General features: G+C 39.7%; 1 protein-coding gene across 3 annotated transcripts; it reads right to left on the minus strand.

The window, feature by feature from the left end:
* Positions 1–199: 199 nt before the first annotated feature.
* On the minus strand, positions 200–9,446 carry LOC146974752 (lathosterol oxidase-like). 3 transcript variants are annotated; one of them, XM_085798369.1, is made up of 5 exons: positions 9,424–9,446; positions 3,249–3,466; positions 2,555–2,687; positions 2,356–2,456; positions 200–1,701 (listed from the first exon to the last, which is right to left on the minus strand). In XM_085798369.1, the coding sequence occupies exons 1-5, from the start codon at positions 9,437–9,439 to the stop codon at positions 1,237–1,239; spliced, it is 933 nt and encodes a 310-aa protein (XP_085654495.1). In that variant the 5' UTR covers positions 9,440–9,446; the 3' UTR covers positions 200–1,236. The 3 variants fall into 3 exon arrangements, with proteins under 3 accessions (XP_085654495.1, XP_085654497.1, XP_085654496.1); XM_085798371.1 differs by lacking the exon at positions 9,424–9,446 and adding an exon at positions 4,342–4,364; XM_085798370.1 differs by lacking the exon at positions 9,424–9,446 and adding an exon at positions 4,347–4,439 and having other exon boundaries at positions 203–1,701.
* Positions 9,447–12,644: the final 3,198 nt, after the last annotated feature.

The following is a 12,644-nucleotide window of genomic DNA, read 5'->3' on the forward strand; positions in this document are numbered from 1 at the left end:
ATGTTTGAAAGCTCAGGAAAAAGCTTGAGTCGAGATTGTTTGGTCCGATTACATTAGGCTGACAAACTAAATTAGTTATACGATTTGAGGCAATGTGTGTGTTGTGAAATTATCAAAATAATTTGAATCAAAATTAATGAGCTTCAAAGATTTATCTCAATTTATCTCTCAACAACTGAGCAAACTGCATGTCGGGTGAAATTTTTTTGACCACCAAGAGGAAAAATGTTGGAATAAATTGCATTTTTTGTATTTATTAATCATATTTTTGTTTCTTACCAAAATGTCAAAAAAGAAACAAACACATTTCTACTCAGTTTGTCGACACAATAAAAGGGGGAATATTGGTTTATTCTCATACAAACTATGATGCAATCACCTCAACAGACAGAGAGAAGACATGAACTGTATGTGTATGTTATGTGCAATCAAAATCGTATCATCTTACATTGTTAGCATCCAGGTTCCTCCAGTGTGTAACCGTGCACTTGCTAACACTGGAAGGACAGTAACTGACATGAAAACTTGAAAACAAAATATATCAACATTATCAACCCTGTCTAGTGTCGTATATAAGAATATAATAAGAATTTAGCCTTAAAAAGGGAAAATCCAATATTTTTCCACCTGGGTATTAGTCAGCAGGCTACTCGGCAAGTAAATCTTTGTGCAGTGAGCTACAGTAGCTGATGCAGGAGGCTTGCTTTAAAGATGATTCATGATTAGGGTTAGAGTGGGGTCAGTCACATGACAGAGTACAATTTAGGATGAACCACTAGTCAGAATGGGAAATGCACAGTGTTCCCTGAAATTCATGTTGAGTCTTGAGTTACAGCTTGAAGTTGAACCTCAATCATGAAGTCAAACTCCTGTTGCGTCATGAATCTCCAGTGTTTCCATGCTCAAGTCTGATGTATTAAAATATTTCTATGCTAAACTCTTTTGTGGTTTCGTAAAAGTCATTTTATCATTTCCTTTGATTCGAAAACAAAGTCGATGACTCTGGCTCTCCATGAGAATCTATCCTTGCCTGTTTTCAAAAGTTTGCCTCCCAAAGCCTGTGTCTGATGATGTCAGTCCAGATGCAGCCGTCTTACATGCACCATGTCCATTAGAAGTCAAAATCTCATTTGGCAAGTCCAACTCACTCTGATGAATCCCCCTTGTTTTCCAGCTGAGTATGGGTGCAGCATGTTGTCTTTACAAAAAAAGTGATTGCTGTGATTTCCCCTGCCGTTACTCCTCCTTACATGCGACTCCTCTCTGCGCATGTCCGTTCACGTGACCTTTAGCCTTCACTTTGTCATCTCCCAACTTTCCCTCTGCTTGAAGTTTGCGGATCAAATCGTGGGGACCTTTCCCCATCAGAGCCGACGGGTGTCTGTAGGAGCCTCCCAGGCGGTCCCACAGTGTGAAGTATTGGCCGTAGTTGTAGTCGAAGAAGAGGTGGTGGTCGGTGTGGTGAGCGGAGCCATTGATGACGCTGATCAAGCCCCCGGGGACGCGGTAGTCGCCGTCGTGGATAGAGATGGTCCAGATGTTGACGAACACGTAGAGGGCCAAGTAGAGCACCTTGTGGAGTGGGAAAAGGAAGGGGTAGATGTGGTACGGCAGCCCCTGCATGAAGCCGTCAACTGGGTGAAAGGCGTGGCTAGCAAAAGGACTGGGGATCTTCCATAAGTGGTGAGGTTTGTGAAAGAGCTGAGGATCAGAAAGCAAAGAGATCAGAGATGTTTAACCATGATTCATCTAAAACGACACAACAATCTGATTTTAAATGGCAAGCAGCGACCATGACAAATACACTAGGTGTATGTGGTTTCGTTCTTGTCAGAGCAGAGAGCCAGAGTTGTGTCGCAACATTTGTTTGTTTTTCACATTATCTTGTATTTTCAATCAGGTCCTTTGTATTTCATATCGTGAGCAATCAAAAACCCACATAAGAGAGCTAAACTGAAAACTGTGTAAACACTGGAGATAAGAGGTAACACAGTACATGCAAGGTAATTGGTGCTGGTACAAGAAATGGACTGGCTGTGCTTCTCTGTAATTTAACTCTGAATCGTAAATATCACAGGCTATATGGCACAGTCGCTAATTTATATGTGGACTTAAGGACTTAGATTTCAAGATAAAATGAGAAAATGAGAAATACTTTCAAATGGTTGATTCTGCAGACATAATTATTTGTAAGCATACAAGAACTGGGCCAGAAAGGGTAAAACCAATGTCATGAAAACATAAGGGCTAAATAGTGGAGACTAGAATTGATACAGTACATGTTGTATTTCAGATATGAGTTTGTTAAACCTGAATAAGTAAAACCAAAGTTAGTTAAGATGAAATTCTTCTCACCTTATAGATAAGCTTATGATGCAGGAAGCGATGAATCCAGTAGATACACATGTCAGTGAAGAACAGGAAGGACATCATACTCAGGAAGAGCCCAGGCCAACCTGAAAAACCACAGACCACATCACCACCAAGAACCCTGCTGACGACAAATGCACTGGAAACATTGAGGATTACGGAGCAGAAGGGGTCTTCAACTCACCCAGCGGAGAGTCAGTGACGTTGTCGTACAGTTTGCTGTAACCTCGAACTTCAGCGAAAAACAAAGCCACGGTGGGGATACTGATCCAGGGAAGAGAGGTCATCGCATATTTGATCTCTCTCTGAACCTGATTCTAATAGTCAAAATGAAACAGGAAATACATTAACACAGGCAGATGATATAAAAAGGTAAAATTCACACCCTTAGTATCAACACTATTAAATCTCAAAGTTCAATCTTGATATTTGTGTGGACATTGTACTTGACTGTTATTTATTTGGAGACTACATTCATCTGTAATGTCGGCATCTGATCTGCTGAAGTCTTTGCTCTTGTCTTTTAGTCCCTTAAAGAAATCGCTAAAAATCTTTCATTCAATTACAAATTTTGAATATTCAAAATTGTTAAATCATTAACAACGAGGCCTCAGCACCATTCAGGTCATTTTTAGACTGTCTATAAAACCATGTGAAAGATTGCCCCTTTTGTGCGATTCATCAAATCTAGAGATCAAAAACAGTCAAGAGATGCAAGTAGAACTCTCCGAGAGCCAAATATGCACTATAATGCTTCTCAAGTAATCCTATAAATTCATCCACCCCTGGGAGACACAAAGTTCAGATGCATGGCGTTCAGCGGTGCCAACGCTGGGTTTATCGCTGCATGAATCATAGATGAGATAGAGGCTTTATACCTCTAAGAAGTGTGGGTGTTTCATCAGAGTGTGGTCGAAGATGAAGTAGTAGCTGATGGCCCCCAGGCCCAGGTACAGGGCCGCGGCTCCCAGGTTTGTGACCACCAGCAGGCTGAGAATCTGCCGCAGGGCCCAGTCCTCAGGCCACGATGCAGGGTAGACGTACGGGGTGAGGACGTAGTAGTCGGCAACGTTTAGCACAAGATCCATGGTTAAATCTGTAAAGTACATGACAGCAGTTACAAAAATGTGTAAACAATCATTAAATGGTTTAAACACACCATAAAAATCAAATGTACAACTATTGACGAATAATTCATGATTGAAGAATATAAAATATATGATCAAATAAGCAATTAAAACTCCACCTGCTGCTGATGGCTCAAAATGTCTTCATATTTCAATACATTTACATTGGGTTATAAATCTATTGTGTTCACTGTTTACAGCAAATGACTAGGCTTCTTATTAAATATGACAACAGCTGTGTTATAAATGATTGATTACGTACTCATAAACCAGGTTAGAGATGCCTTTTAGTTTTTCCACCATCTGTCATTGCCATCAGTTTTTTCATTAGTGGTCTTAAAGCATCAATTCCCCCTTTAAGCTGATGGCTGTTGACAGATGACCTAAAACTATTACCACTACAGTTAACAGAATTTATCTGCCACTTTATGAATAATGAGTAATCCCAAAGCAAATAATACACATAATGATAAATTCAAACCAGAATAGATATGTCATAAAGGTTCACACTTAAAGTATTCACATATTACTGCAAATATGAATAACAGTGGGGATTTGAGAATAGCAAATTCACAAATTTATAGTTTTATAGTTGCCCAAAGAATATGAGGTGAATCTGGAGATTTTGTAAAAGCTGCAATTAGATTAAAGTCCATGAAAACAAAAGAACAGATGTCAGATATTTATGCAACAACCTGATCTGACCGTTACGTGAGCAAACTGCACATCAAGATAAATACTCTGACACTAAAAGCAGCGTAACTGGGTAAAATAAGTGAATATACGAGCTGCACTGACATATTGTTCATATAAAGTTGGGTAAATACTTGGAAACAGTAGGTACTGTACCTTGTGTAGGTTGCTCGTATTCCGGAACAACAGCGGAGGGATGAGTGCTAAACTAAAGGTGGACGAGCAACCAATCGGTGACGGGTTGCCCATTACATCATGAAAACGGCATCCAATGAGCGCGCAGTTCCTCATCACGGCAGGTTTGTTTTGATCCCCGATTGGCCAATTGTTGTATCTGATCATGGTGTTACAGCAACAACGCTATTGCACTTAAAGGTCCGGCAACATCTGGAAAAGGAAAAGGAGTCAGTCTGCCTTAAGACTGTTACGCAAATGTCCCACTGCCTAACGCTGCACATCTGCACCGGAACCAACCGACCAAGTACCGCTCCATAGCCTACCATCACACTCACAGCACCAAACCTCGTTTAAGAACTAGCACATTTGAAATGATATCAGACTTTAAAACATACTAGGGCAAGGTTAAGAAAAGCTTGATATATCACATTAGGCTTTAGAAGCCACTCTTCAATTCGGCATTATTCTCTAATATATCAATCAATATTTTTTCTTTTTAAAAAATAGAGACTTCCTGCCCTGCTTCTACATTATTAGCTACTCATAAAATAGCTTTGTGTGAATGAAATCAATCAGCTCTTTATAATCAAACGCAAACTTGTCTGGACAGAATCCTTAAAATGAGTCATGTTAGTTGTGTATTTTATAACTAAAAAAGTAATTTAAATTGCAAGATTTTTGAATGAAATTTGTCAAACAGCAGAACTGTTAATTGCATCTGGCTGTAACATCAGATCTTTACAGTTATAACTGTGGACCATAAACCACTTTTTCTTTTTGATCATCACAGTGCTTTAAAGCACACATTGTTCTTCCTGTCAGTATACTGCTGATCTCAGGGGGATATCTAATTTCAAACTGTGCGATCAGAATAAAATATTTTATTGATTCGTTTTAAATGGCACAGGTGGCAAACGGAATCCATTCTGCTGTAAAACTGCCACCCGGCCACAAGGGGTCGGTATTACTCCAGGGTAAGAGAGAGTCGCCTCAGCCTGACTATAGGCACTGTAGTTATATAGGGAAAATATAGTGGTACCACTGGGTATGACAAAAATGAATTTAATATTAGACACAGTATAAGTTCATATAATGCCAAAGAAATACTAGGCCTACAGCTGAGGAAGGGTGATAAACCTCCGCACAGTATAACTGGGATGAACCATGTAACTTTAGCTCAGCTCCATTATAAGGATATTCATTGGTTTTTCTCATTATTTAGAAGGTATATACGCTCTGCGCTCGGTACTGCATTTCTTAAGCCACTAAATGAACAAACTTTTAAATAAGCTGACTTTTCTATAGGAGGCGATTTACTTATTGTTAAAGAAAAAAAGGCTCCTGTTTTTCTTTTTCATTCTGTTTTTTTTTTGATCGTTTTTATTCCATACTTTTAAATAGAAGCCATTGCCAATTTTGTTTCTGATCAATTTTCATTATGATGTTTATATTACCACCAGGGACTGCCAAACATTTTAAATGAATCTTCTTTTCCAGCCGTAAAACCTAAATTGCCACAAGTAGCACCTAGATGAACTTTAAGCCCTGTTAAAAAACAATAAAAAGCAATGATTTTTCATTCACTTTGAAAAGATGTGCAATGGTTAAGAGATTGGGGAATGTCAGGAGCCACCGTCATCTTAGCAATTATTCCCAATTTTTCAAAAAAAAAAAAAAAAAAGCACCTTTAGACATTGGGGCAGATTTATGCTCATCGTTTATTACAGGATAGAAGGAGATCACAGTATGTACGTCACCTGCAAAGGCTGAAAACTATCCCGCTGATGTTGATCATCTTCCAATATGTCTTTATTTACGATATTTAAGAGGTCAATTAAGCCAAATTACAATCATCGTTGACATCATGTCAAGCCATGTGGATACCTTTGGTTTAATGTGCAGAGGTTTGGAGATATCCACCTTTGAAAATTGTACTGCCACCACAGTAACATGAAAGAGAATCCAGATTAGTTGGCGCTGCTGCAAACATTACACCACCATCATCTGTCTCCTCTGTGACAGCCTGAGTAGAGTTTGAGAGTTTACATGGTCCACAAAGGATGGTGGATTTTTAGTGGCTGCCATTTTAGTTCTGTCTCAGAGTATTATGCAGTATTGTCACAGACTCATGTTTTCTGAAGTCACAGTATCCAAAGCTTCTTCAAAAATAGACACTCATAGCACAGAGCAGAAAAGCCGTTTAGGGTCACCGAAGAGTTCAGCACATCCTCCATAACGTTGTATTATGATAAATCGTGGCCATTTTCCCCAAGTTGCTGCGCTAAAGGTTGAGTTTATTGTCAGCTGTTTCGTGGCCAGCTGCAAGCTCTGGTGTCGAAGTCAGCTGCCCCTACACATACAGTACTTTGAGACATGTTAGCTCACTGTAGATTTCCCTCCATTATTAGTATGACATACAGCACAGTTGCTGCCCTTTTAGCATCACTCTCTCCTCCGCCGCTCTGCTCACGATGCTGGGAGGACAGCAGATGGCTACACTTTGTGTTTACTGATACAAATCTGATAGGCTGCCTTATCGTAAATCACATCATAAAGACGGCTCACTCTGTTCAAGCATATGTCTAGCATTCGGTTTCTTAATGTGTCGAGTTAAAAAGTGACATAAAAGTAAGAAAATGACTTCGCTATGAAATTTTATCCTTGCAAATTAAGTCGTAAAACAAGAGAAATCTATTGTATGATGCAAAAAAACAAACAAATGGAAACCACTGTGTTATTCCAAACCCAGTGCAATCCACCTTCATGCATTTTAAAAGAGACATTTGAAGCAGAATAGCCAATGATGAAACCGTATGTAATAACATGCATTTGTCTGTCAGTAGGAGTTGCCTGTTTGGGCTGATTACAATATTGAGAACATGGTTCTATTCACATGCTGGATGCAAAAGTTAAGTATCCTGTAGATACAAATAGGGAAACAGTTTTTTTTTTCTTACAGAAAATTTGTTTGTGCAAGCTTGACTAATAGAGCTGGAGCTACCTTGGAGGTTGGGAAGGCACCACCCTCCGTGTGCCGACACACACAAACCAATCAGGATATATCTGTAGAGAGGCAACCCCCACGCTGAGCCCCAGATAACCTGCTGCTCATCATCTCCTCAGTAGGCAACGGCGGTGGATGTGTCACTTTGGGAAATGTAATCAAAAACTGGAGAAACTCGCGGCCACTGCAGACACACAGTGACTGTTCAACTTTTTAAACCGTCACATATTTGATTATCTTGTCACAGAGTTGACGTGACTAAGAATGAAGAATATGAACTCTCTGTTTCTCTTTTTTTCATGACAGCAAACTGAACTGACGGCCAGTTTACTAACATAACATCAAAGCTTATATAATGATAGTGTTGGATGTGCACACCTGTCCACATACTTCATATTGACACATAGAGCCACACTTTCTCTCCAACAGAGTCTTAGATTCAGCCACACACACAGAGCTCTCATTTCATTGACAAAAATGGCAAGACTTGTTAACAAGATGATACACAATCCAGTATTCATTGATGAAATTGGGGAGGATCTTGGTCATCCCGGTCAAAGGATCGGCTGGATCTGAGTAACCTGCATATAAACTGTCCAACCAGCCATGAAAACCACTTCACCTCCTCTTTGGATTTGAATGGTGCAGGCCACAGCTGCTGCTGTTTAGTCTGTTTGGGGCTGGGGCTGCATCTGCTCATAAATAACACAGTCTCATAAAATTTCATGAAATGAGAATTAATTCTGAAATGCAGATTATGTTGTATGAATACTGCAAACATAATTTCCCTCCGCTATGAATGGATTAATGTGACAAAAGCACGAACTGCACCCCCACTTTCTGCCACATGCGCAAAGTTCAGGTAGGCTATCACTGTATGATAGCAAATAACTCTAATTCAGAGCTGTGTTAAAGGGACAACGAGGAGTTTCTAATTGGTTATAAAAAAGTCTCACGTTAATGTGGATGAATCTACGCTACCCACACTTGTTAATGGCTCCATTTTCGATAAATATATCGTTTTGTCTCTATCGTTATTTTGTTATTTTAATTAATGGTGGAGATGCTGGGCGAGCTGACCAGCGTTTCCTTACTTTCGGTTTTGCGGACGCTCATGAGAATAACGCCGGAATAACGTCGGAACTACGACGGTATGTGAACCTCTTTGAACCTCTGACTTTAATTCTTGATGAATGAAAACATGAGTCCGTCTTGCGCCGGTCGAATAATTCTACGGTACGCGCAGAGGCTCATAAATGTAGTGTGAAAACGCTTCGCTTGTCCAAAACTCCTCGTTGTCCCTTTAAGCTGCATTAACAAACTCAGCCTGTAAAGAGTCTTGATTATAGACCAGGACCTCCGTTATACCATCTGAAGAGTGGTTTTGAAGCTCAGAGTAGGCTGCTCCTCTATTGGCACTTTAGCAGCGACTTACTAAAACTGGCCACGCCCTCACTTCAGTAGCAAGATCTAAATCATGGAGACCAAAAATGTTTGTTGTACTATAAACATGTTTCTGACATGTCTGCGCTAAATTTGGAGTGATGTTGATGGATCTGATGTGCCCTCTTTAAGGCTGTGTTTCCAAGACAAGGTGAAAGGGTGGGGATGCAATGGAGCTTGTAGCTGGTTATGGTGGTTTTAAATGTGACATCAAGGTTAATAAGGGAACTGCACAACTGATTTCTCTTATCCTTCCAGTAAGTCATTTCTGGAAGTTTACACAGTTTCAATTGTTTGCATCTTGTCTAAAGTTTGTGTTCAAATGCACAGTAAGTGATATGTTGGTAGTAAACCTGTCATTTAATAGCATTAAAGGTGGTTTTGTTGTGTCCCTCCAAATACTGAGACCAAAACTGTGCCCATGTATCAACCTGAGGGCTGAGAACTGAGGATAGTCGAAAGGCACTGTAACAAACGTGGTGCATAGCTTAGAAAAAAACATGAACTAAGCCCACATAAAAAGTGGCACTAAACGATTGAACACAACAGAACAAAAAAAAAAGAAAAGAAAAAGAAAAAGCAAAATATGTAATTTCTACTTCTACTCACAGCCCCCTCTGTCCATCTGTTGAATGTTGATTCAATACCCAGTGGTGCTTGAGAACAGCAAACTAGTGAGATAAGGAAATGTGGAAATGGAAAAAGCAACCCCAGTTAGAATTGTGACTTTACTTCACACAGCTTTAATTTAAATGTTACAAAAGTTAATTCAAATAAAGTAATAAATACAAACTTTAGGAACACTTTATTTCTCTAAAATCTACTACACCAACTACAGCTCTCAAGATTCACCTCTCTGGGACTCAAAACACTTGACACAATGACAAAAGCTTGGACTTACTTTTGACTTCACATCTCATCTTCCTGCCTCCTTTCAAGAATCCCGACCTGACCCACTGTGAACAGAGCAACACCAGTAGTTACACAGAAAGATACTGAATGATGAAAAAGAAATGTCTTTCAATTACAAGCAAGAATACTTTTACTCCAACACATCTACAGCTACAAAAATGAATAAATTCAACAAGGTAACTATTCATGACAATTAAGAAAGAGATAAATTGGCATTCATCCTTCAATAAAGAAAAGAGTGAGACTGTTCATTTTCTTACAGGCAGCAATAACAAACTATATTACTGGTGTAACATGCTCCCTACATGAATAATGCTGCCTTCAAATGAAACTTGTGTGCTTGTGTTTTCAACATGAGAAGTCAAGAGCACAATATGCTTGGTATTCAAGCAGTTCAAGTTGTACGATCACTGTTGCTAGGTGACTGACGATCAAGATGGACATTGCCTTGTTCCCTTTTCAGAAACAGTGAATGGTTTCAGGTTTCCTGTATTGCAGTGTCATGCAAGGAAACAAGAAAAGGTTTCACAACAAGAGTAATTATTCAGAAAAGGCCTCTTTTCATGGTCCCCCACAATTCATCTGACCCTCATCAGTATTGTTGAATATTTTCTACACTGCCTTTAGTTAGTGAGCTCCTCGGTGAGCCATTATTTGCAGTGATGAGATTTGGCCGGTCAAAAACATCCACACACTGCTAAATCAAACAACTTAAACCATATTAAAATGCAAATTGCCTTCTGGGCACAACATGCTCCACCCATTCCACTCTGATGATTAAAGTTCATTCATGACACAGGTGGCACCTCCATCCCTTTGAAGCCGTCTGTTTGTAGATCCTGCTCATCCTGACAGGTACAGTCTGATGTAATTCTTCCTCACAGAGGGGCAAAAGAAAATGCCTTTTTGGAGGTGGTTCTCTCACGCTTTTGAAATGCTTTGTTCACTTGGTTTAGTGTTCCCCCAGTGTTGAAGGCCAGAACGCGGCCAAAACATGCTGGCTATTATTTTCAATCCAAGGTAATAAATAAATTTAAAAAAGGCAATAAAAACCTGTTTTTTCTCTCCCTTCCTTTTGTCAAGAAAGGTGCTTCAGACCTCAGGATTTTATTGCTTTTCAGATTTGCTTTCAAATAGAAATTTAAATGGTACCGGAAAGAACAATGCTTTCATAGAAAATAAAAACCACCTTTTGTGGTCTCAGCTGACACAAGGTCGGTATGTTATCAAAGATTAAGGTCCGCTAAAGTAATTCTCACACTTTCTTTTATTATCTGCATTCAATTTGAAAACTAGGACTAGGGCAGTAAAGTTATAATCCTTTAGGTTTCCTTTTTTTTTTTTTTTTTTAAGAATTTAGCTCAAAGCACCACTTGCTGTGCCTAAGAGCAGCCTAACAAAGCTGCTGGTGAGGCTGCAAACTCATTAGCTGTGTCCCAATCCACACTGTACACCAATTCTGAGCAGATTTTCTCCACACACTTCAGGCACCACTGCCTGACCTGAGTGATTGACATCTCTCTCTCTCTCTCTCTTTCCCTCTTCTTTATTTTTAACAATCATATTCTAAATGCATCCAAATGGCAAACAACCAAAGAGTAATTAAATTAAGTAGTCACTCCAAGTGTACTCAAAACAGTAATTCAATGCCTTTAATGGACAACATCTGCCTTCTGGATCACAGCTGTCTCCGAAATGAAACAACAAGCAACTACTGGGTGGTATGTAGATGAAAAAAGCATGTATGTGACATGAGGAATCCTCTCAGCTTGTGATATGAGTCATTTGAGGCATTTTTAAAAAAATGTTTTCTACATAGTTTAAATACAATTTACTTTGTTTGGCTTTTCTATTGGTTGCTTCCCTTATGTTGCATTTCTAAATGTAATTTAGGCCGTGTGTGTGTTATGGACTGAAATGTTAACTCTAAATTACTGTACTGTGTTGTTCAACATAACAGTTAAAAAAATGTCAGTAGCCTAAGTGGTTTTGTGAATTCAGCGGGTCCATGCCTATGTTCCCACAGCCTTATGTTCCCACAGCCCTATGTTCCCACAGCCTTATGTTCCCACAGTTCTAAGATTTTTCTCAAAATTAGGCCCTATGTTCCCACTGGACTCTCTCTACCTATATCTATCTATCTATCTGGCCTGTCTAGCCTCTACCTGGTCTTTTTACTAAACTTAACCAACTCTTTTCTTCATTGCCTAAACTCAACCAATGGTGGGACCAAAGGGCTGTGGGAACATAGTGCCTAATTTTTAGTGACAACAAAAGTTAGAAATGTGGGAACATAAGGCTGTGGGAACATAGGGCTGTGGGAACATAGGAATGACCCCGACCTGAAGACACAGCGCTGCTCAATACCCATATCACAACCCTTTGTCCTTAAACGCGGTGGTGGCTGAAGGTTTTGTCAGGTGACCAAAACCTGACTAGTAGACCATCAGCTCTACCTGCTACAGTAGCAGCAAGTCAGAGAAAACGTATTTGTCTCTTTAACAAGAATAGTTTATTCAGCCCCTGCAATGTATTGCTACGAGTGCTTGGAAGCTCATTGTGTCGCTTTTGGATGACAAGCTTCCTGGGCTGGCCTCAGAAAAGTCATGATAACTGGTGCCCTTTCAATGGGCTCTATGCACAGCTCCACCACTTCCTGGATTTAAGGCAGGTCCTTCATTTCCTGTCTTACATTATTGGACACACTGATTAATCCAGGTGTGTCTGAGTAGTCACAATGGTCAGACACACCTGGATTAATCAGTTTGTCCAATAATGTAAGACAGGAAATGAAGGACCTGCCTTAAATCCAGGAAGTGGTGGAGCTGTGCATAGAGCCCATTGATAGAGGTCTCAATGTGGAAAGAAATTAAGTTTGTTGCTGAATTTATACTGTAAAGCTTTGTCGAGACCAGTAC

The sequence above is a fragment of the Trachurus japonicus genome, chromosome 14, assembly GCF_045865225.1.
Source record: "Trachurus japonicus isolate A0001 chromosome 14, Traja_1.0".
In the NCBI taxonomy this organism is placed as follows: domain Eukaryota; kingdom Metazoa; phylum Chordata; class Actinopteri; order Carangiformes; family Carangidae; genus Trachurus; species Trachurus japonicus.

Bases quoted from the DNA above. Each gene is read 5' to 3' on its own strand.
- LOC146974752 (XM_085798369.1), bottom strand. The intron at 2,688-3,248 runs GTATAAAGCCTC...TTTGACTATTAG, and splicing joins AACACCCACACTTCTTAGAG to AATCAGGTTCAGAGAGAGAT. The intron at 2,457-2,554 runs GTGAGTTGAAGA...GTGGTTTTTCAG, and splicing joins CGTCACTGACTCTCCGCTGG to GTTGGCCTGGGCTCTTCCTG.